We start from the raw sequence: 18,173 nt of genomic DNA, 5'->3' as shown, positions 1-18,173 counted from the left end.
CCCCCCATTTGACACTTCCTGCGATTTCCCTGCAGCGCGCCCGCCGCAGAAGGCTGGTGCTTCGGGGGGACACAGCACTATCAACAATCGCTGTGTGCATGGACCCCATTCATTCGTTCGATACGCGGGCCCTGTTCCTATCGAGCGCACTTCAATTTCGCTGAGCGCAGTCATTCCGACTGGGGACTGACTCGCTGCACACCCATGCCCACGCGCTACCACCCGCGCGCACGCATCGGCATAAGCGCACTTTGCACCCCTCCCGATGACCTCGTGTGTGCACGTCCTGCCGCCCTGCCGGCGTCCGTGCGAGCGCCCCATCGCGCTGCACGCCGCCGCAAGCCCATGCTCGCCCCTTCCGCGGAATCGCACTCGCACAGAACCCGGCAGATATGGCGAGCACCCTCGTCCGTGTCCCTGGAAGAACCGCGTGGCTTCCCATTCTTGCATGCTCCCGTGTTCACGCGCTCGCGCCGGGGGACGTATATAATGCGTGCAGAGGACGCTGTTCAGGCCCCAAGCGACGCCCGCTCCTCGCTTTCGCAGCAGCCCAGCAGCTCCAGACAGACATGTTCGCGCTCTCCGTCTCGCGCCTGCTCACTGCTATCTTCTTCGGCCTCGCCCTCCGCGCCGTCGGTCCTGCGCTCGGTGCGCCGGCCGCAGACGGGCTGGACGAGGGGGCTGCCCCAGTCGCGATATCCACGCCCGTGCGCAGGGCCGCCCCGACGGCGCCGTATTTTGTGGAGTATTTCGATGCGGGGGTTTCTGGCGTCACCGGCGCGCCGCCCGTCGCGGACGTCACGGTGCGTAGTGCTAGCCACCCCCACCCCCCCCAGGGTCTCATACTGACGTAGGCAACCAGGGGTACAACGTGTTGTGCGTGAAATCCTCGGACGTAGTCCGGGAATGAATGTCGAGCTAAATTTGTGTCGCAGCATCCTTGCGTTCCTCCTCCTCGAGGGCGCGTGGGACAACGCCGAGGGGTGGACCCAGTTGACCGCGTCGGACCGCGCCACGATCCTGTCCGAGTACCATGACGCGGGGATCTCGCTCATGGTGTCGTGCTTCGGCTCGAGCGACGTGCCAACGACGAGCGGCGCGGACCCCACCGACACCGCGAACACGTTCGCGGCCTGGGTCCAGGAATACGACCTGGACGGCATCGACGTCGACTACGAGGTGCGTACGCTCCCCGGATCGCTGTCCGGTTCTGACGAGGAGCGTGTAGGATTTCGATGCAATGGACGCAGGCACCGCAGAGGCGTGGCTGGTGACTTTCACAACGCAGCTGCGCGCCCAGCTTCCCGCGGGCGACTACATCATCACCCATGCCCGTGAGTGAGACACCAGATCAGACATATTTGAAGCTCATTTTGTGCTATGAATACCAGCGGTTGCGCCTTGGTATGATGTTTGCGATAGCGTGCCGAATTTTAGAGTTGACCATGTGGCAGGTTCTCACCCAACTACTGGATCAACGGAGGCTACCTGACGGTCGACTCGGAAGTTGGAAGCCTTATTGACTGGGTAAGTCTCTGTTTGATACACATCGATCACACATCGCTAACTGGTCGCGATGCCGCGCTGCAGTACAACATCCAGGTGAGCAGAACGTTCAATGCATAACAGGCGTGATGCGGCTTGACGAGAACGGTCCGGTCTCCACTTGTAGTTCTACAACCGTGAGTCCGTACGGGTTTCTATAAATACTCTTCGGCTGATCGGGAGTGCTTCGCAGAGGGCAGCACTGAATACACGACGTGCTCTGGCCTGCTCACGAACTCGAGCTCGACTTGGCCCGAAAGCGCGCTGTTCCAGATCGCGAGCAGCGGCGTAACCTTGGACAAGCTGGTGATCGGAAAGCCCGCCACGACCGGCGACGCTAGCACGGGATACATGAGCCCCTCGACGCTTGCTGAGTGCGTCGAAGAGGCCCAGGAGGAGGGATGGGGTAAGTTCGTCCCGCATAGACAACAGGCAAAATGCTGACCGTTGATGCATCAGATGCGGGCGTGATGGTCTGGCAGGTGAGCCCGGTTCCCACAGTCCCAACCGCCCTGCTGACTTCTACATGTGCAGTATCCCGATGCGGGCACCTCCTGGATCACTACTGTCCGCGCGGACTCCTGGCCCGTGAGCTAGACGGTGAATCCCGCTAATTGGGCGAACTTCAAGCCTCGCTGATGTTGCGGCCCACCGTGTTTTAAACGAAAGTGATTCCCATGTTTGTTTCTGGGATCACGGGATGCGCTCGCGTTCGGTTATACCTTTGTATTCTTCCACTGACGTGACGTCAGAATTTTGTACTGTTGTATGCATCGTTGGGAGAGATGTGTCTTCTTTTTATGTAGTAACATATGCTGCCGAGGGCTATGTACTGGAATAGACTTGTGATAGGGTTTTTTTTCCCGCATGACTTTGGGTGCTATCTAAAAACGCATGTGAGGCAAGCCTCACTTTACGACTGTGTCTTTGGAGCTGTCGCGCAATGCATAATCCTCAGTAGTCTCCGACAATTGTCTAAGAGTACTTGGATAAGTACGGCAAAGCGACCTGGTTGGAATGGAGTCTATCACAAGTTAGGAACCCCTGGATAAGAACGTATTTGCGACATCAGACAAGTGAACACAGCCAAATGAGATTATAGATGATCACCGTTTCTCCGATTTGGATGCTTCCGCATATACCTGTGTAACACGCTCGCAGGTCAGGAGTCTTGGTCCCTGAGCGCAGAAGAGAACATGCCTCTTTCTTGTCGGATAATTCGCCCCTGCTTGCAAGGTAAGCAGCTCCGGAGTCTGCCCACACCTGGTAATCCGTGATTTTTGCTGCTTCATCAAAATCGAGCAGATATATGAACTTCTCGTGCCAGGATTGTCCCTTGCCCTCGCCCTCCACCCAGGTGAACTGCGCGCAGCCTTTGACACACACCTTCCGGACATCTGTGTCGACAACCCATTCACCAAAGCTCATATCGCTGTATGTGAGATGCTGCTGAAGGAGAGAGAAATATGCGGGGACAGATTGAGAACCTCTTAACCCTGTGAAGGACCGGCCGAGGAAGGGGGCAAGGAGAGGTTCACCATGTTCAAAGGCAGATATCTGGTGGGTGGAGGAGAAGTTTGACAAGAGCGCATCGATGTCTGCTTTGGACGCAAAGGCATCACACAAAGCGTGTGCAGAGGCGAGCAGCTGAGCTCTGGTCACCGACATGGCAGAGACGGCATTGATTGGGGATTGCCTTATGGGGAAACAGCTTGTTTCCGTCTCTGGCACGTGGGGGGCGATCAGCGCCGCATTCCTTAGCCTACTAAGCGGGGTGTACAGGCGGGGACGCAACGGCACCTCTTTTGTTCATCCCCGCCTTCGTGTTCTTTCTGCGCTGGGTCGTCGTCGTCCTTTCGCCAGGGGGTAGCCCAGCTGGAGGCTGATCCATTCGCCTGCGACCATGCCGTCCGATCTACAGTCTGAAGAGACGTCTGCTGTGGAAGGCGCGTATATCTCTGCGAGGACGCGGTGAGCACCCAAACAACCTCTAATGTCGTTTGGCTTAGCATACGATGTACTCCCAGAGACTCAGATACCGCACTCGCGTCGATGGCTCGTCGCGCGTCCCGGTATGAGCATGATATCAAGGAGCTTGAGGTATTACGAGTTTGTGCATTGTATTTTGATACTGATTCTTTCATCTCATTTCAGGCGAAGCTTGCCGTAGACATGAGCAACTCTCGTGCTATTCATAATCTACTGCAAGAGGTGCTGTCTGAGATTCAGGTTTGTCTGTCTCCTCGCGAGGATCCGATTACCTTGCTGACACTCCCACAGCAAAACCAGCGCCGTGCTGATCTCGCACTGACCACATCCGTACCACATGTGGAGCACTCGCTTGATGAGAATTTATCTATGTTGGAAGACCTCGAAAGAACGTTACCTAGAGTCGGCCAACAGGTACAAGACATCAGGCATGTCTATGACCGCGGCAAGGCTAAAGTATGTAGCCTGATGGTTTCTCCGAGTTATATTTCAACGTGCAATTTTGATCAGGCACGCGATCTCATCGCGACCTTGGAGTGGCTGAACACGCCAGTCTCCCTTCGATTGCGGGCCATAATCTTCACGACGAATGCTCCGGTTAGCTCGGAATGGAAGATGCTCATAGTACGTGCATTTTTCTTCCACTTCGTTTATGTTTATCTGACGTTTATGCGGATTGTTCATGACATGCATGTATTGTTAGCGCGCCCTATTTACACTCGCTCTCTTGGCTTGCATTTGGATCGCGTGGATCACTCTTCAAGGTGCCGTTCGCGCTCATCGGCAGCGTTTGGTTTGGGGTGAACGTCTAATGAGTTGATATTTACAATCTTAAACCACGTCTTTATACAGTCAGGGTGCATATGAGTGCATCTGGTTCATTCTGTAGGCCGCCTCACCCAGAACAAGTAATTACAACCTTCGGCCCATTTTGCACCGAGAGCATGACGCGGAATTAACGACCATTCGCCCTTCCAGGGCAGGTAGACCATGCCTCTGGTTTCAGCCTCCGTACGCAAAGGAATGCCATTTACCAGACGCGTGATCCAAGGCACTTCACGTTCGGGACCCTTGTATTGATGGAAATAATCAATAAGCTCGTTTGGGTTAATGTATTTTGAATAAGTGTGTGTGCCGGGCGAAACAAGACGGAGCATTTGTTCTGCTGCGAAGATTGTGAGGAAGTAAGCAAGCGGTGTGCGTGCAATTGTTGAGATAAACAAGTGACCGCCGGGCTGTCATTGATGGATGAACGCTCAATCAATCCTTGTATATTTAGAATAAGTGGATCCATACTTTGACGAGCTGGGCGCAATCGTTCAAGAAGAGCCTAGGGTTATCCACATGCTCAATTACTTCCATTGCGCAGACCACATCAAATTGTTTTGGTCCTTGCGCGGCTAGGAGATCTTCAGCAGAGGTATGTGCATAAGATAACATTCCTGGACTTGTCCGGGACGATTTATGCGCCGGGGAGTGCGAAGATAGATTCAAACTAGGATCAGCTGAGGCATGATGCGTGGCAATGGCAACATTAGAAGACGAAGCGTCTATGCCGAGGGTATTTGCACCCAAGCGGGCAAGGCTCTAGAACATAGTTCCGCTCAGAAATTGACGTTCGTTTGACAAGAGACGCACCTCGCAAAGCAATCCTCCACCACAACCAATATCAAGGATATCAAGGCCAGCAAACGTTTCCGAAGCCTCGCAAGAATCTTCGTCCTGGTGTTCCCGTGCCGACTCTAGCTGCGTCAGTAATCGGTCAGCACAATGCGTAGGTTGGCTTCTTGGTCGCCCACCAGTTTTTCTCGCATGAATTGCATCCGTATAGGATTCATTCTATGTAACATGCCAAACTCGCCGTGCTCGTCCCACCAGAGAGACGAAAGACGGGAGAACAAAGCGATTTCGTCCGGGTTCACTGTCGAGTGCGCATTTCGCTTGTGTTCTGACAGTAACGCAGCAGATTTCAGATTGAAATTCCGGCCGTGAAAGCAGCGTCGGGAAATGTTCCTATTAAGTAGTGGAATGTGAGCTCTCATTGTTGCATGAAGCAGTGGTCCGTCAAATACGAAGTGTGCCGTGGCCAAGACCACCGGGATATTTCGATTCGGTAATATACATTACGTAATATAGCTGCATTTGCTGATCGATCACGACCACGTGGATTTCGCACTCAGCCAAAATTTGGCCTCTGCCTTGCGCCGCCTGCTACTCTTTTGCTCCTCGCTTCTCGTTTTCCTCTCGTCTACGGTCATGGATGTAAGTTACTACGTGAATAGAATGTCGTACATCTAATCATCGCATCTACTAGCCAAATTTTCTTGAGGGCCTGCATGCCCTTCTCCTTCAATCTACAGCCAATGATACCGTTCAACTGAAAGCTGTGAGCAGGGACAGTAGTAGATGGCACCAAAGTCCCAAAGCTAATCGTCATGCGATAGGCTACTTCTCAACTCAACCGAGAGTATTACAGGGACCCTGCATGTGTTCCGGCGTTGGCGAGTATAATCGCTAGTTCTCCCCATCAAGCGGTATGTCTTCCGAGTCTCCTCTCTACTGCCGTTTTATCGTTGTCAAATCAGGTTCGTCAACTTGCCGCAGTCGAACTGCGTAAACGCATTCAGCAGGGAAGTGGAGACTTATGGATGCTTGTTCCACACGAAGATCGGGAGCAGATCAAAGACAGACTTCCCGGACTTGTGCTCTCTGAGCCAAGGTCAGTGCAGACGCCTGGCTACTTGTAGCTTTATCACTCAGATATCAACAGTAATCTCGTTCGCCACTCGACCGCACGTGTCATCGCAGCCGTTGCCGCGATCGAAATCCCTATCGGGCAGTGGCAGCAATTGCTCCCTTTTTTGGAACAAACATGCACATCCCCAACAGCTGCACATCGCGAAGTTGGAGTTTATATCCTCTACACCGTGCTTGAGAACATTGTAGAGGGTTTCGAAAATCACATGCAAAATTTCTTCAAGCTGTTTGAAGGATTGCTCGCTGATCCCGAGAGCCTTGAAGTTAGGGTTACTACAGTTAGGTGAGCTGGTTTGTCTCTGCAATGCGCCCGGAGCTAATTACGTATTAGGGCGTTGGGAGTCATTGCACAGTATATCGATGCTGATGATAAAGGGGACATAGTGCGTACATAGTGAGATCTTATGCTCATTCCGTCTGACTTCTCGATAGAAATCTTTCCAGCAACTTCTCCCTGGTATGATCACCATTATTGGTCAGTGTGTCGAGGCCGGCAATGAGACTGGTGCCCGACAGTTGTTTGACGTACTCGAGACGTTGCTCATATTGGTATGAGGCTTAGTACGCTCTTAAAATTTTCAGAGGCTTGATACCGTCGTGTCCCATAGGAAATTCCTCTTCTCGGACAACATATTCCCCAACTCGTGCAATTCCTTCTGACGTGTGGCGCGAATCGCAATTTTGAAGATGAACTCAGGATCCTCTCTCTGAATGCATTGAATTGGACTGTACAATAGTGCGTGATAACTGTTCTCTTGTCATATTATCTTGACAGGTTTTGCAGTAAAAAATCGAAGGTTCAAAGCCACGGCCTTGCACCAGCGATTCTTGAGGGTCTGATGCCCATCTCTACCGAAGCTGAACCTGAAGACCCTGATGATGACGCACCGTCTCGTGTAAGCTTCTTCGACCCCTCCGCCAGCATTTGTCTCATCTAAGGCTATCCAGTCTGCGCTCCGCATCATCGACTGCCTTGCGACAAGTTTGCCTCCTACTCAAGTCTTCCCCGTACTTCGACAGCTCATACAACAATATTTCTCGTCGCCGGAGCCGAGTTATCGCCGCGGTGCGATGCTTGCACTTGGCGTGTGTGTTGAGGGCTGCAGCGAGTTTATGACACCTCTCATGAGTCAAGTATGGCCCGTGATTGAGGCGGGGCTGCGGGACCCTGATGCGACGGTGCGCAAAGCGAGCTGCGTTGCCGTGAGCTGTCTCTGCGAGTGGTTGGAAGAAGAGTGCGCCGCGAAGCACGAATTGCTCATTCCAGTCAGTGCAACATCTCCATTGTTCCCGTTGCGCTCGTTCTGACAACTTTGTAGACAATCATGCAACTCGTGAATGATCCGGTCACACAGCGACCGGCTTGTACGGCGTTGGACGCGGTATTAGAAGTGTTGGGAGACAAGATCGAACAGTACTTGCCACTTTTGATGGAGCGCCTCGTCGGGCTTCTAGATAATGCTCCTATCCCGGTCAAGTCAGTTGTGATCGGAGCGATGGGGAGCGCAGCACACGCGTCGAGAGACAAATTCTTGCCCTACTTCCAGCCGACGATGGAGCGATTCAAGCACTTCCTTGTACTACGTGGTGAAGGCGAAGAGCAAGAGCTTCGTGGTATCACGATGGACGCTGTCGGAACCTTCGCCGAAGCAGTGGGCAAGGACGTCTTCCGGCCGTACTTCGCGGACATGATGCAGCAAGCGTTTGAGGGGATTCAAATGGGCAGTGCCCGCCTTCGGGAGTGCAGTTTCCTCTTTTTCAGTGTAATGTCGAGGGTCTTTGAGGATGAATTTGCTCCGTACCTGCCTAACGTTGTCCCGTCATTGATCGCAAGTTGCAAGCAGCCTGAGCAGGGAGATGATGATGCTCTATCTGGTGTGTCACTATCTGAGGTTCGATTGTCTCCCTATTGACTCGCTTACTAGTTGCGAACCCCGAGGCGGCTGCCAGCTTTGCATCAGGCTCCTCTCCCGCCAACGCGATCACGATTACAGACGATGCGAACGGGAACGTTAACATGGAACCGGAAGATATCGACCTTGACAAGATGTTGGAGGTTAACAGCACAATTTGCATCGAGAAGGAAATTGCAGCAGATACAATCGGTGCTCTTTTTGGAGCAACACGGGCCCATTTCCTGCCATATGTTGAGGAGTGTACGCTCGAGCTCATCACCATGCTCCCGCACTACTATGACGGCATAAGGAAATCGGCGACGGATGCACTATTAGAGACAATCCGGACTTTCTATGAGCTCAGTGAGCCGCAAGAATGGCAACCTGGAGCGAAATCTGTGAGTGGCAGCTCCATAGTAAACGGCGCTAACGAAGTAGCTGATCACCGGCATTCATTACAGAATGTTGCTCTTGAGCCACGCGTCAATGCTCTTATAAATCATGTTCTACCTCCTATCTTGGAGATGTATGAATCAGAGGATAATAAGTACGTAGATATAAGAGCAGGCATCCGGCCGTGTGCTCACCAGATGTACTTCCAGGAAAGTGGTTGCCGGTCTCTGTGTAGGTCTCGCAGAAACGATCAATAAAGTTGGGCCTGCGCTTCTCGAAAAACGTAAGTGTTGTTGAGTGACTCTTCCTCCCTTTCCTGTAGCTCAACCCCACCTGTAGGTTTGGAGCAGATCGGCAATATTGCCAGTCAAATCCTGGATCAAAAGGCCATCTGCCAGCAAGACCCCGATCAAGATGAGAGCGAGGAGGCGCCTGAGGATCAAGCGGAGTATGATTCAATGTTGATCTCTTCAGCGGGCGATCTAGTTGCTGCCCTCGCAAATGTCTTGGGGGCAGATTTTGCTGAAGCTTTCAAGTCGTTCTATCCGCTCATTGCGAAGTACTACGTGGGTACAATATTTCTATGTTTCGCTACCAAGCTGATAAATTCGTGCTGCAGAAAAAAAGTCGCTCGCTCAGTGATCGGTCGTCCGCGATCGGTTGTCTCTCCGAGATCATCGCCGGAATGAAAGCGTCTGTAACTCCAATGACTGAAACCTTGTTAGACTTATTCTTCCGAGCGCTAGCTGATGAGGAGGCTGAAGTGCAGTGCAACTCTGCTTTCGCCATCGGCCTCCTCATTGAGCATTCCGCTCTCGATCTCTCCGTACACTACATGAACGTTCTCGCCTCACTCAGACCCCTCTTCGTTGTGTCGCCCGACGCGCCGCACGCCCGGTTCAATGCTCGCGACAATGCAGTGGGCGCCGTGGCGCGTATGATCTGCAAGAATACCGCGGCCGTGCCCTTGGACCAAGTCCTGCCAGTGTTCTTCGAGGCACTGCCGCTGAAGAACGACTATCTGGAGAATACAGCGGTTTTCCGCTCCATCTTCCACCTGTTCAGGACGCTCCCGTCCGCGCTCCATCCGTACATGGACCGTCTGTTGGCCGTCGTCGCGTACGTCTTGGACCCTAGCGGGCCTGAACAGGTTTCGGAGGACATCCGACGGGAGCTCATTGCTCTTGTCGAGCTGCTCAATCGAGAAGATCCGAGCAAGATCCAAGCGGCGGGATTGGGTCCCTTTGTTCCTGGCGCGTAGTCAAAGAAATGTATTTTTGGATCGTATGTTTGGCGGTGCTGGTGTAGGTTTGGTCTTTGTCATTTAGATTGCGGTCTAGTCCTATGTGTTGCTATATACCAAATGCTTTCACCAGAATAGACATCTGCCTCGGCCTCGGCCTTGTTCAAATTGGCCTCTCTACTCTCGTCGAGAAAACATCATATGAATGAGCCTGAATTTCCTGTAATCTTGCAACCCTACATACTGTACACGGCACAAGAGATGGCGGGCACCCTGCGAGCTAGCTACGTCAACTTCAACGGCGGGGGGATGGGGGGAGGAAAAACATTATGTGCGGGGCAGACAATACACTAAGTCACTATATGCAATAAACAAACAGGTAAGTGGGGAGGGAGACCGTGCAGCGATGATGAGTGTGGTGAAGTCCGGCCTGGCCTATCAATGAGTGTGGATATCATACAGTACCGACGAGGGGATGTGGAATAAAAGGGGGACACCAAGAGAATTGGCGGACGCGCGTAATAAATATCCATGTTGTGCGTGGGCGACGACAATGCGGTGGTGGTATATGTACAAGAATGTTGTGTGTTTGGGGGGCTCGACTGAGGGACGAGACGCGACGGATCTCCACAATCACTGGACGGTGCAGCCGCTATTACTCGACTTACTGTCTCGGTCGCGGTGCTTTTCCTTGCTGCTCTTTCTGTTCAACACACCAGCGCCAGAATCCTCGCGCTCCGTCTCCGCGGCGGACACTATCGAAAACGTAGTCGCCTGCGAGAACCGCGAGACGCTCTTCTCCACTCCGTTGCGGCCTTCCGTAGAGATGATCGACCGGCGCGTCGTGCTGTTCAAGCTCTCAGCCGCGGTCACCGCGCTCCGCACACTCGAGTTCCTCTGCGACGTGCTCTCGCTGGAAATCGACTGCGGGCGTTCGTGGACGTCCGACTTGCGTCTCAGTATGGAGCGCTTCTGCGTGACTTGCCGCCGCTCGGGCGTCTGCGACGATGAGGGAACGGGAGACGTAGGAGCCGACATCGACAAAGCGGAGGATCTGTCCTGGTCCGTCAAAAAGGACCTCGAGCGCTTGAATGCCTGCAGCACTTTGTAAGCCGTCGGCGGGTGAGGATGGCTGCTGAGGGGCGAAAGATGTGGGGGCGTCGAATCCATGCTTGTCCTAGGCGTTAAATCGCCATCGGACAACGCCGGTCCATTCGTCTGCAGCGCTGCCAGCAGCTCCATAGGGTCGCTATACTGACCACCTGGACTGCTGCTCTCCGCATACTGCGCGTACAGCAGCAGCTGCGTGCGGAGGTCACAGGAAGGAGGTGCGTTTGGCGCACACTTGACGTGAGATATAAGGCTACATTGCTCGCACAGCACCGCGCTCTTCTTGACGGATTGGTTACAAACGCGACAAATGACGGCTGTGCAAACGTCAGCCGTAGGCAAACACAAAGAGGACACTACGCACGCTTCCCAAAGGTAGTCCTGACAAATGAATGTTCGCGGGGAGAAAAGGACTCTGGATCGTTGGACATGCGCCGCCGACAAGGCGAGTTGTCTATGCGCGGACGCAGTTCGGGCGTCGCCCTGTCAGACTCGGGCATCTCAACGTTCGCGAGATAACGCATGATGTCGGCTCTTTGGTTCTGGTAATCAGCACTGACACGGCGCAGGAATGGGATGCTGTCTTGCGGACGCAGCTCCTGGTGACGAGTCAGAATTAATGGACACAACCTGCGGAGACCCACAAACCTGGTTATGAAGGGCCCAGTTCTTTTTCAACCACTCGTGCTCGCAAAGCATCTCAGCGCTCGGACGCATACTTGGATCCTTGTTGAAGCAGCGCCTGAGGAAGTCCTGTAAGCTGTCTGAGCAACCGTCAGGAAGCGGAGGCATGTTGTCTTCGACGATGCGGAACATCACTGCGATAGACAAGTCAGGTCTAGGCGGGCCTCGATGCAATTATGATAGTGGCACATACCAGACATGCTGTTCGCAATCTCAGCGTACGGCGGCCGGCCAGTGAGCAGTTCGATCACGGTGCACGCGAGCGACCATATATCCGACTTGGTCGAAGCGCCCTTGAGTTCGATCACCTCAGGAGCCATCCAGTTGGGCGTGCCCGCGACGTCTTTCATCTCGCGCTCCATGGCCCGAAGGTTAAGCGAAACACCAAAGTCCGACAGCTTCACATTACCGTTCTTCGTAGTGAGGATGTTCGCCGCCTTCAGGTCGCAGTGCACGACGTCACTCTGATGGAGATAATGCAGCCCCTCCAGAATCTTGACCACGTATCCGGCGACGAGCCGCTCGTTCAGCTTTCCGAAGGCCTTTAACGTCTGCCCGAGGGAGCCGTTTTCGGCGTACCTAAACCCCGCCTTATGAGCGAGCGAATATCACATGATGGTGTCAGTCACGTACTCGAGAACGATGCTGAGCGTGTCGTTGTCCCTAGCCATACCCTCATACTTGACGATACTGGGATGCGAAAGACTCTTCACCAAGTCAACCTCTTTCATCAGCTGCTTGATCTCGTCCTCCTTCAGCCCCTCGAGCCGTATGCGCTTCACCGCTACCATCTGGCCAGTGTTGAGGTTCAGCGCCCGGTAGACAGCTCCGAACTGGCCTCGTCCGATGCAGTTGCCAAGTTGCTAAGTGCGCACTCATGTCAGTCAAAGCCCGGACCCAATTGCATTGGACAGCTTACGAATTGAGTAGGCGGCTTGCCTTCCTCCTTGACAATGAGGGTCTGGCGCACCGCACTGCCCTCGTAGGAGTCCCTCGTGATCAGGTCACTCGCACTCGCATTGCCCGTCGCAACACCCAAATTGACCATGCTCTCGAACCTCGACCGTCTGGGCTGTGCCCCCAAGTCGTCGACCGAGTTTGGACGGGCCTTCCTGCGAGCGCTGGAGCCCTCAATCTCGCTCTGGAATCGCCCCCGGGGCTGCCGTGGCTTACTCTCGCAAGCATATACGTCCTGCTTCGACTCAGGCACGGCTGGGGAGGATACGCGGGCGGGCGGGTCCGCAGCAGGAGGAGTGCCGTGCTCCGCGGACACAGTGCGAGGGAAGGGGACACGCGACTCGCTGTCTTGCGAATGAGAACTACTCCGTGGTATGTACATCCCGTTCCGATGATGACCAGCTTTGCTGCTATTACGTCTAAGCACAATTCGAGGGGAAGACGGCTGCGCTAGGCCCGCATCTGGGCTAGAGTCTCGACGGAGCAAGGAATCCTTCGGTAGAAGACCGGGGGTGTCGATACTGTGCCTGGACCGATGCACAGGGCGCCGCGGAGGGGGTGAAAGCGACTCTACGCTCGCGTCGGCTCGTGACGCACCGATATATGCGAGCTTTCGGGGTGGAGAGGCAGAAAGAGGCACACGACTGGCAGGCATATCAACCTCGTCTTCGTCGAGCAGTGGGTTCTTCTGGGCCGAGAACGCATCCAGGAAATCGTCGGGCCATTTCCCTTTCCCCAACTTGATTGGCTGCGACTTCGGCTGCTTTTCCTTATCAGCCTCGGCGCGGCGCTCAGCGGCTTTCTTGCTGGCCTTTGCGGCTTTCGAGCTCGCAGAGCCCTCCTCGGTCTCCTCCACCACTCGCGTCAAGTCGTTCAGAGCCGTCTCGCTCGGGCGCCGCTCTCGGGATGGTCGCGACGGTACTTCACCCGGACGCTTGCGACCAAACTCTTCCGCTAACGATGCTGCCATAGAACTCCCCTCGGTGAAGGTCAAAGAGGGCGTCTCGCCCACGTCAACAGAGGTAGCCTCCGTCGTGACCGTTCGAATCGTACCAAACTTGTTGTAGCCAGCGCTGCTAGTCCGCTGAACCTCGAGCAGACTTGACAGGACGGTCATATCGGTCATGTAACTGGACGCTTGAGACTGTCTCATCGGAACAGATGCAATCGAGTCGACCATGGAGCCTCGCACGGAATCGCCAACCATAGCAAGAGTCGAATCGGCCATCGAAGCCCTCTCGATGCTGGCCCTTGGACGAAGCGGCGAGCGGGGAGGGGGAGAGATGATAGGTGGGACCTCGTCAATATCACTACCGCCAGGTGTACCCCTATCTCGCGCAACCTTCCCATTAACGGTAGCCTTCCCATCGCTGGAGCTCGCAGAACCTTCTTCAATCGGGCTGTCGGATCGAAGAGTAGGTAGCGGTTGTGGTGGGCTCCATCGCTTGCGGCCGGGCGTGTGTGGGCCGACGGGCGAGGTAGATCGTTGCATTTGCGCTGATGCTAGGTTCGGTGTGGAAGCCGCGCCTCGTGAACCGGCACCAGAACCATATGGGCCTGGGGACTGCCCACTCTGCACGTTTCCGCCGCCCTGGATGGACTTCTCGGGAGCGGGAGACTCAGCCAGTTTCTGCAACGCGATGACGGTCCTCGCTACCCGTGCCAGACACTCGGCACTAGATTCGATGAGGTCGTCTCGGTGAAAGAGGTCCTCAGGTCGAACGCCAACAGACGAACATGCGGCGATGAACTTCGTGACGTTGGACATACGCATAAGCCCGTCTTCTCGCGGGTCAACGCGAGATATCAGTGCCGGAAAAAGCTTGTTCATGAGTCTGGTTATCCACAAATGACGCGTGGTGAGCGTTAGTGAAATTTGCGATCGTCAAAGGTGAGTGTATGCACGCACTGGCAAAGAACATAGCCATCCCTCAGCGCGTCACCAAAAAACCTCTTTTCCCTCTCCTCTCCGCCGGCACTCAGACCACTAGAGGTCACCCCAACCGAGCTCAGCTGGCTCGAGCTGCCCATGCCAGCGCCGCTCTTTCCCCACACTCGTTCAAGCCTAGCCAAACCACGCATCCGAACCTCCACCTCTTCCCACTCTCGTGGCTGAAGACTTGACTTGTTGAGCTGCGATGGGGGCTTCAGCATTTCTTTGCACAGGTACGAGGACGCAGAACGGATCTGCTCTCGATGTTCGGGACTAGATGCTAACAGCGAGGTAGTAGACGCATTTTGCAGGCGGCCTTGGTAGTAGTTTGGAGAAAAGCTGCGATGAGATGGCGAGATGGCGCGAGTGCGCGGCGGTGTGCTCGGAGAGGCCGCTCTAGACGGTGGTGAAGACGAGAGAGGTACAGGTCGTTGATCTAGCGAAGGACGTCGGCCGTCTAGCGAGGACCTCGGGACGTCTAAAGATGGTCTCCTCAAGTCGGCTGAGGGTCTCCGAGCTTCGAAGGAGGGTCTCGCCGTATCAACTGATGGCCTCCGAGCTTCTAGCGAAGGTCTCGCAGTATCAGCCGATGGTCTTCGGGATTCCAGGGAAGGACGACCAGCGTCCAGCGATGGCCGCCCTGCAGATATCGATGTGAACGATGTAGATGATAAGGGAAGATGCGATGAGGAAGCGGAGGGCGCGGCACGAGGGGTGGGCGTGCGAGATGAAGACCGCGCCCGGATAGCACTCATCGGAGATGGGGTGGGGGAGGGAGGCGGGCTTGGTGAAGCACGGAGAGCTAGATTGGACGCACTAGCAGCGGCTCGCCGGGACGTCAGTCCCACCATGCCCTGCGGGGTGGGTGATGGGGGTAGGTCTGGAGATCGCGTATGCTCTCGGCTCCGCCTCGTTGGGGTCTCTGGAGAACGAGGGCTAATACGTTCGCCATTGCGTGAGAGAGTGAGGGCTGAAGGTCTGTGCTTTTCGCGGGTCGGGGACGAACTCGCGGCGCTATTGAGGCGAGAGTCACGCTTGGGCGTGAGTGGAGTGGGTCCACTAATATTTCTTGTACTAATGCTCGCCTGTGCATCCGACTTTCGTGAGCGCTCTCTAGGGGACGAGACCAGGGCGGGCAGATTCGACGAGGAGGTGCTCGGAAGGGCAAAGGGCTGCGTATAGGCAGAAGGTATTGGAAGGGCAGGCGAAGACATGGAGGCTTGTCTAAGGGAGGGCGTCTGAAAACTCGTGGTACCCGCTACACGGTGCTTGTCCCGTTGGCCGCCCTTGTCTCCGTGTTCGGAATCCTGTTGCAGCCTGACGGCTGGCACAGGAGGTGGGGAACTTGCTTCTTTTCCGGCGACCGGCCGACGAAATGAAACCTTAGATAGCATCCTCGATCTGGACTTGTCTTTCTCCTGAGGGACGATGTGATCCTCTGACGCGCGCTCCTTGCCTTTACTCTCGCTAGCCACGAGGACTGCCGACTCGTCTAAGGAGACACTCGCTTTGGCCTTGGACTTTGTGGCCGTACGCAAGCTTTGCTCCAGCGATGAGCGGAGGCGCTTGAATGTCTTCGGCTGTACTTCCGGTGCTGATGGACCCTGACCTGAAGAGTGAAGCTTAGACGACGAAGCTGCCGATGACGGAAGGGGAGAAGGAGCATCGGAGCGCCTGTGGGAAACCATTGAGAACGGATTAGAGATGGAAAGCTTTGAAGAGCTGAGGACTGCGGCCGCCATGTGGATGTGCAAGATTCGGGGAGCTGGTGATGAGGGTATCTAGTGGCTATGCCTGAACATAAGCATCAGTGCTAACGGCGGAAGATGACCGGGCGCAGGAGGACTCACGAATGGAGGCTGCAAGCGAGAGGATAGGAGTGAGCATAGATTGTGAAGACTTGATAGGAAACGAGCATAAGATTGCGCTGCGGCCCAGCGAATCGCGTAAACGAGGGGGAGAAGAACTTGCCTGCACGCGCTGGTACTCGAAAAGGGAGAAGAGGGTCGAAAGGAGGGGAGACTGACCGCAAGCTGAGGCGATGATCAGCAGACAAGCATACACCCAGCTTCCCCGCGCGCCGCGAAGTCCAATTGAGAGGAGGGCACAAGGCCGATAGAAGCACTGCAGGTTGATCAATCACGGTGAGACACGGCGAGGACGGGGGGGATACGATGGGGACGACGTCGGGGGAGAAGGGGCGGGACGCGTCGGGGAGCGTGGGGGACGGTGCCAACGGATGGCGGGGAGAGAAAAGAGCGAAGGGGATTGGGAGGGTCGACGGTGAGGGATGCGAAGTCGGATGGGAACACCTCGTGCAGCGGGAGGACCGGCACTTTCACTGCGAGCGCCCGTTTAGCCGAGTGGAGGATGCAGGCGCCGACTTTCCAACTCGGGCGCTTGCTCACGCTATCAGACGCGTCGAGTCCGGCCACCGCGCCCCCCCGCCGTCGCAGCCGCTTGCTTTTATTCATCCTCATCATCGCCGCCGCCAATGCGTTCAGCCAACACCGCCACTGCCACTGCCCACAGGGGCCAACCTCGACCCCTGTTCCCATTCAACTTCAGCTTCATCGCAAACCACACATCCTCGACCTCGGCGGCGGCCATTGTTTTAGACTCTTCAACCCCACGCCAATGACGAAAGGTATGACGGACGTACCGCTTGCATCAGGCCGTTGTTAGCACCGGAATCGGCCTCCTGACTGTGCTGATCACCCATCTCGTCCACGCAGACACGCTGTTGATTTACCCATTGAATTCCATCCCATGCCCCCTATGTGTAGCCCGACCACTTACTCTGCCCCTTCACTAGCGAGCTCCAGACCTGCTAGCCTCCGTCCACGGTGAGCTTTACCGCGCCTCGAGCCCTCGACCGTTGCAAATAGCCACTCCGCGTGTTCCGCTCACCATATGGCACGGTCACGTGACTGCCCTCGAGATTTCGCCAAGATCGAGCGCGTCCACCTTGCCTCTGGCTGGCAGCAGTTTTCCCATTGAACTTTGAACATTTGAAAAGGCTCGAATTTCCTTGATTGCAGGTTGTGTTGTAGTATCTCGCTCGGAACATTGCGCGGAGCTTACCACATGCTCATGTCTAATCTTCGGTCCCAATTGCTCGAAGAATCATCGTGCCGTGCCCAACGATTGACAAGGCCGCTGATACGGGTCCAGGGAAGCTTCCACTATGAAGGCGTGGGTGGAGCGAGGCTGCTTACTCGGCGCCCGTATGAACTTATCACTGCGCCGGACCATTACAGCGACATTACACCCAGCTTCCCTGTATTACACCATGTGTTTGTACCCAGGCTGATTATACCGTGCAACTGTGCAAATACACCGCATACAGCGTGTCGGTCACGACGCTCCGGAGTGTCGTCTTAAGGGGTAGCGGCTCCACTCCGCAGCCGACAGAGATATGAGCACAATTCGATATTCGAATGGATGGCATCTATCCGGACGACTCGAAGGTGCCTCATTACGATACATTCTGGCCGTCTGGGACAGGTCAAACGGCACCACTAGTTCGTACTCGGCCGTATAATACTTCCGACCAGTAAGCCTGAGACTACTGATAGCATACAAATAGCAACTTAGTACATCCTGCTTGTCAACTTCTAAAGGAGCCGTAGCTTGGTGGCGGCGGCGGCGCGGGATCGGAGGTGAT

At 55.1% G+C, this 18,173-nt stretch overlaps 6 protein-coding genes across 6 annotated transcripts; 3 read left to right on the top strand and 3 right to left on the bottom strand.

The window, feature by feature from the left end:
- Positions 1-392: 392 nt before the first annotated feature.
- On the top strand, positions 393-2,142 carry FIBRA_03889 (uncharacterized protein; the record flags this gene model as incomplete). Its single annotated transcript, XM_012325714.1, has 11 exons — positions 393-803; positions 863-876; positions 936-1,179; positions 1,229-1,334; positions 1,392-1,404; positions 1,455-1,527; positions 1,591-1,602; positions 1,673-1,682; positions 1,739-1,951; positions 2,005-2,027; positions 2,080-2,142. The coding sequence occupies 11 exons, from the start codon at positions 393-395 to the stop codon at positions 2,140-2,142; spliced, it is 1,182 nt and encodes a 393-aa protein (XP_012181104.1).
- A 565-nt stretch (positions 2,143-2,707) lies between these two features.
- FIBRA_03888 (uncharacterized protein) lies at positions 2,708-3,213 on the bottom strand (the record flags this gene model as incomplete). Its single annotated transcript, XM_012325713.1, has 2 exons — positions 2,708-2,770; positions 2,809-3,213. The coding sequence occupies 2 exons, from the start codon at positions 3,211-3,213 to the stop codon at positions 2,708-2,710; spliced, it is 468 nt and encodes a 155-aa protein (XP_012181103.1).
- A 235-nt stretch (positions 3,214-3,448) lies between these two features.
- Positions 3,449-4,354, top strand: FIBRA_03887 (uncharacterized protein; the record flags this gene model as incomplete). Its single annotated transcript, XM_012325712.1, has 6 exons — positions 3,449-3,516; positions 3,573-3,645; positions 3,700-3,774; positions 3,826-3,990; positions 4,045-4,158; positions 4,238-4,354. 6 exons carry the CDS (start codon positions 3,449-3,451, stop codon positions 4,352-4,354), a joined length of 612 nt encoding a protein of 203 aa, XP_012181102.1.
- Positions 4,355-4,412: 58 nt separating this feature from the next.
- Positions 4,413-5,372, bottom strand: FIBRA_03886 (uncharacterized protein; the record flags this gene model as incomplete). The annotated part of the gene is made up of 4 exons (XM_012325711.1): positions 4,413-4,769; positions 4,831-5,121; positions 5,173-5,280; positions 5,334-5,372. The coding sequence occupies 4 exons, from the start codon at positions 5,370-5,372 to the stop codon at positions 4,413-4,415; spliced, it is 795 nt and encodes a 264-aa protein (XP_012181101.1).
- Positions 5,373-5,790: 418 nt separating this feature from the next.
- FIBRA_03885 (uncharacterized protein) lies at positions 5,791-9,840 on the top strand (the record flags this gene model as incomplete). Its single annotated transcript, XM_012325710.1, has 16 exons — positions 5,791-5,796; positions 5,849-5,920; positions 5,979-6,068; positions 6,120-6,253; positions 6,305-6,574; positions 6,623-6,674; positions 6,724-6,840; positions 6,900-7,027; positions 7,076-7,187; positions 7,240-7,557; positions 7,611-8,166; positions 8,217-8,584; positions 8,648-8,733; positions 8,789-8,862; positions 8,919-9,145; positions 9,199-9,840. The coding sequence occupies 16 exons, from the start codon at positions 5,791-5,793 to the stop codon at positions 9,838-9,840; spliced, it is 3,252 nt and encodes a 1,083-aa protein (XP_012181100.1).
- Positions 9,841-10,455: 615 nt separating this feature from the next.
- On the bottom strand, positions 10,456-16,248 carry FIBRA_03884 (uncharacterized protein; the record flags this gene model as incomplete). The annotated part of the gene is made up of 7 exons (XM_012325709.1): positions 10,456-11,249; positions 11,297-11,531; positions 11,581-11,750; positions 11,810-12,195; positions 12,250-12,479; positions 12,536-14,408; positions 14,483-16,248. The coding sequence occupies 7 exons, from the start codon at positions 16,246-16,248 to the stop codon at positions 10,456-10,458; spliced, it is 5,454 nt and encodes a 1,817-aa protein (XP_012181099.1).
- Positions 16,249-18,173: the final 1,925 nt, after the last annotated feature.

This window comes from Fibroporia radiculosa (genome assembly GCF_000313525.1).
Source record: "Fibroporia radiculosa TFFH 294 genomic supercontigs, scaffold2356, whole genome shotgun sequence".
NCBI lineage: Eukaryota > Fungi > Basidiomycota > Agaricomycetes > Polyporales > Fibroporiaceae > Fibroporia > Fibroporia radiculosa.
This window is presented reverse-complemented; position numbering and strand designations above follow the sequence as displayed.